Source organism: Limulus polyphemus, unplaced genomic scaffold (assembly GCF_000517525.1).
Source record: "Limulus polyphemus unplaced genomic scaffold, Limulus_polyphemus-2.1.2 Scaffold8364, whole genome shotgun sequence".
In the NCBI taxonomy this organism is placed as follows: Eukaryota; Metazoa; Arthropoda; class Merostomata; order Xiphosura; family Limulidae; genus Limulus; species Limulus polyphemus.
Genome location: NW_013673974.1, coordinates 24,670 through 29,492, shown reverse-complemented (window position 1 = coordinate 29,492; position 4,823 = coordinate 24,670). Strand labels below are relative to the sequence as shown.

The 4,823-nt window shown below is 38.9% G+C and overlaps 1 protein-coding gene across 1 annotated transcript in view; it reads left to right on the top strand.

The window, feature by feature from the left end:
• Positions 1-1,115: 1,115 nt before the first annotated feature.
• The window catches only part of LOC106475294 (alanine aminotransferase 2-like), a 24,220-nt gene continuing 20,512 nt past the window's right edge, over positions 1,116-4,823 (top strand). Inside the window, exons 1-2 of the mRNA XM_013935986.2 lie at positions 1,116-1,277; positions 3,517-3,630. Of these exons, the coding sequence (XP_013791440.2) occupies positions 1,116-1,277; positions 3,517-3,630 (276 nt within the window). The remainder of the gene's footprint in view (positions 1,278-3,516; positions 3,631-4,823) is intronic.

Here is a 4,823-nt window from a genome sequence, read left to right as displayed (position 1 = left end):
CCCGCCCCCAGTTGCTCAACAGTATGTCTGCGGACTTACAACGCTAGAATCCGGGTTTCGATACCCGTGGTGAGCAGAGCACAAATAGACCATTGTGTATCTTTGTGCTTAATTACAAACAAAAAAACATAATAATGCACCGCCCCCAGTGGCTCAACAGTATGTCTGCGGACTTACAACGCTATAATCTGGGTTTCGATACCCGTGGTGAGCAGAGCACAAATAGACCATTGTGTATCTTTGTGCTTAATTACAAACAAAAAAACATAATAATGCACCGCCCCCCAGTGGCACAGCGGTATGTCTGCGGACTTACAACGCTAGAATCCGGGTTTCGATACCCGTGGTGGGCAGAGCACAGATAGCCCATCGTGTAGCTTTGTGCTTAATTACAAAAAAAACAAAGCTCTGTGACTCTCACACGGAACAGAGATGCTTATGGTTTCTTATGATCCAGTTTTCTGAGTGGTCAGCTACAAAGAGAGAGATAGGGTGTACTGTGAATACAATCGTTTTCAAACAGATTTGTTTCTGCCCTGAAGAAATCGGGACTTGCTTTTTGAGTTTCATTCATGCGTTCTCCTTTTATCTCTTGCTTTTTCTTGTTTTCGTCAACAAAGTTTTTTATTTTGTTTCAACTTCATATCAAATCTCGTCTAGTTTATTGCACAAATAAAATCGCCAGGCATGTGTTTCTGTATACTAGGTTCTCAAATATGTACTTCAGTGGCTTCCAAACTTTTTTCACTGACGACACCCTAACCCACTTACCCTTGATTTACGCGACACCCCTGCTGCTACGTGCAATGATATTTTGTTTATGTTTTTAATTATTCTTCGTCTGATGACACCTTTATCAACTTGCGGCGACACACAGTTTGGAAACCACTGCTACTAATCACAGCGATCAAGTTACTGCTTCCCAGGTTTATCCTTGTATTACCACAAGTATAGAAGCAAATGAAATGACACATTTAGATACATAATTACCTCTTACCCTTGCAACGTCTTCAGAAATATTGACCCTGAATCGTAACCGAATATCGAATATTCAGTAATTTCATGGCTTTTGCTGTAATTTGGTTGTTAACGTTCATTATTTCCAAACAAAACAAATGTTTCTGTGTGTATTGTACATTTTGACAGGCGCTTACACAGCAAGTCCAGGTATCGACGTAGTCAGAAAACAAGTCGCTAAGTACATCGAAAAAAGAGACGCAAAATACTCTGACTATGAGAACGTTTTCCTGTCAAACGGAGCCACTGATGGTGTTAGAGTAAGTTGAGTTTTTTTGTCATTTCTTTTTGTGAACGCTAGATTTGTACAGAGTTAGCAGACCGTAGGGGCTTACCTAATGCAAAGATCAAAGACTGTTCAATAGAGATAACAGTGCAGATGGGAGTTTCAAAAATGGGGTTTCCTATCAAGTCTAACATTGTAAACACCTAATACACAACGAAATGTGAACGAAACCTGCCAATCTTGTAGTTTATATCACAATCTGCTTAGAATGAAGACTTTGAAAACGGTATCGACAAAATTAATAGCGCTTTCACTTGTAGCTTTGTAGCCCTAGGTATCAGACTCTTCGCGAAAAGAATGTTCGTTTTATAACTTCATAATAATCTCCAAAATACGATCTTGACATTGTTTCAACATGTAAACATGTTACAGTTTTAATGTAAGATTTGCATAATCTCTTTTACAAACATGATTCCTCTTATACGGACGACTCGGCATGGCCAGGTAGTTAGGGCTCTCGACTCGTAATCTGCGGGTTCGAATACCCGACCAACCAAACATGCTCGCCCTTTCAGCCGTGGGGGCGTTATAATGTGACGGTCAATCCTACTATTCGCTGGTAAAATAGTAGCCCAAGAGTTGGCGGTGGGTGGTGATGACTAGCTGCCTTCCCTCTAGTCTTACACTGCTAAATTAGGGACGGCTAGTGCAGATAGCTCTCGTGTAGCTTTGTGCGAAATTCATAACAAACAAACTTATACGGACAGAATAATATAGAGATGCTCCCGGTACTTCACCGACAAGTCTGAGAGCTTATATGTATACAAATTGGGTTTCGATATCCAAGATGGACACAGCACACATAACACATTGTGTAGCTTTTTACTTGACAACAAACAAATAATAAAGAGCTTTTTTTTACACAGAAATTCTATTTTCACATGTTAATTTTTGATTTTTCTAAAGTAAAAGAATATTTGACACATACGTCGTAAACCACTTGCTAGATTCAGAATAACAGAACTACTTACACACACTTTGGGCTTGTCAGCCTGGCCAGGTGGTTACGGCGCTCGACTCGCAATCTGAGGGTCGCGAGTTCGAATCCCCGTCACACCAAACATGCTCGCCCTTTCAGCCGTGGTGGCGTTATAATGTGACGGTCAATCCCACTATTCGTTGGTAAAAGAGTAGCCCAAGAGTTGGCGGTGGGTGGTGACGACTAGCTGCCTTCCCTCTAGTCTTACGCTGCTAAATTAGGGACGGCTAGCACAGATAGCCCTCGTGTAGCTTTGCGCGAAATTCAAAACAAACAAACTCCTTTTCTTCGCGAGCATGAATAAAAAGACGACAGAAAGTAAAATATTATACGTAGGTTTCATTGTTTAATTAACTGAAATACACTTTTAGTAGCTCGACTATCCTAAAACATTAGTGCTGATAGCTATAATAATGATTTTCTGTTTTATATATAAACCTGTTTTCTTTTTAAAGTAAAATAAATATCACGTAATACAAAGCAGCAAAAATCTGGTTCAATACCTTACGTACTTCACTTTGAGGAGGATGATATCCATACGTACTTCACTTTGAGGAGGATGATATCCAAACACAAAGATATCACTTTAGTTTTTTGGTTAATATAAGTCTTGCGTATTATCTAATGGGAAGATGGTAAACATTATAGTTTGTATATGTATTTTTCGTGACTGTTCACAGCATTTTTCAGAATCTGCTGACAACATACAGTTAGTATTCCACGTTCACCACACGTTCTGCCCAACAATTTATAAATCAGAATTGTCATAATATGCTAATAAGTATTACTCGCCAAATATTCTTTGGTCTCTTCAAGTAATTAACTAAACAGCTACTCATATGAACTACAATTTAACGACTGACCTAAGACTTATAAACTCCCTTATAAACTACTTGCCCTTAACAATACAGTTAATACAGTTAATTAGTTGACCAAGCTTTGTTGATTTGGAAATTCATAAGTGTTAGGATTCGTTTGAAAATAAAGTTATGCTGCTTGGAAGAAATAAAACAATATGAGATGTTTTTTTACCGTATTATATTTTCCCCAAAGAATTAGCTCCTCACCTTTAATGTAAATATTGAAACACTCCTAATTTGTTAACTGTTTTTTAATTGATATGGCGAGGTTAGACTAAATGTAAAGAAATATTCAGAAGTGCTCTCTATGTGAATTTTAGGTCTTCAAATAAATATTTAAAACAGTACCATGTCTATAAAACAAAATTATTTAGGCAGTTATGACTCTCGTAAACCACTCAACGACTGGTAAACCGCCTGGAGTGATGATCCCTATTCCACAATATCCACTGTTTTCAGCTCTGGTTCAGGAGTACGGCATGTATCAGGTAAGATAATAAGCTTTACTTTGATCAGAAAAATATGATCATTTGTTGTAAATATACAAAAAAAAACATGATTATCCAAAATCCAATCCAAATCATGTTTAAAGTCACATTTTATGTCTCAATTTGGTTTATTACAAATCATAACAGTCTTAGTTGTATGTATCGATAACATCACTAAATAGCTCACAAAAATATACCTTCAACATTCCATTGTCTTTCCAATACAAATGAATTCGGATTTGACTTTTTAAGTCCAAGTCTGTTAAAGTTTTAGATACCACTAGATACGAATCTGAGAATAAAGGACTATTTATGGATCCTATTACGTCCAAGTCTGAGTATAAAGAAATATATTTTAGTTCTACCATGTTTTAGAAAATAAAATCTGAGCTCACCAAGTCCAGAATATCTTCATATAAATTAAGATCTTTTTGTAATGTTACACTCGGACGCGGACCTGTTCGACTCATTTCTAGTGGACTGATTTTAGTTACTTCAAAAATACAAAACAATTGGAGAGGAATATTCTAAAAAACGTTATTACTGCCCAGGGATGTCCGTATTGTGAATCCGATTGTTCATTGTTCGCGTCCTGTTGCTGCAAGAACGCACTTCAATTTTGGGTGCCCAGGGATGTCCGGATTGTGAATCCGAATGTTCAATGTTCGCGTCCTGTTGCTGCAAGAACGCACTTCAACTTTGGGTGCCCAGGGATGTCCGGATTGTGAATCCGAATGTTCAATGTTCGCGTCCTGTTGCTGCAAGAACGCACTTCAACTTTGGGTGCCCAGGGATGTTCGGATTGTGAATCCGAATGTTCATTGTTCGCGTCCTGTTGCTGCAAGAACGCACTTCAACTTTGGGACTATAGTTGCGCTATAACAGTGATGACTAAATCCTACTCTTCGGTCAGATGAATAGAACCCCATGAATTGGCGATAGATTATTTTGACTACCTGGCCAGGTGGTTAGGGCGCTCGACCCGCAATTGCCTATTTCTGTGTTGGCTACGGGAGTGATGATGTGGAGAAATTTGATTCATCTCTTCTGTAGCTGGCCCGGCATGGCCAGGTGGTTAGGGCACTCGACTTTCAATCTGAAGGTTGTGGGTTCGAATCCCCATCCCACCAAACATATTCGCCCTTTCAGCCGTGGGGGCGTTATAATGTGCCGGTCAACCCCACTATTCGTTG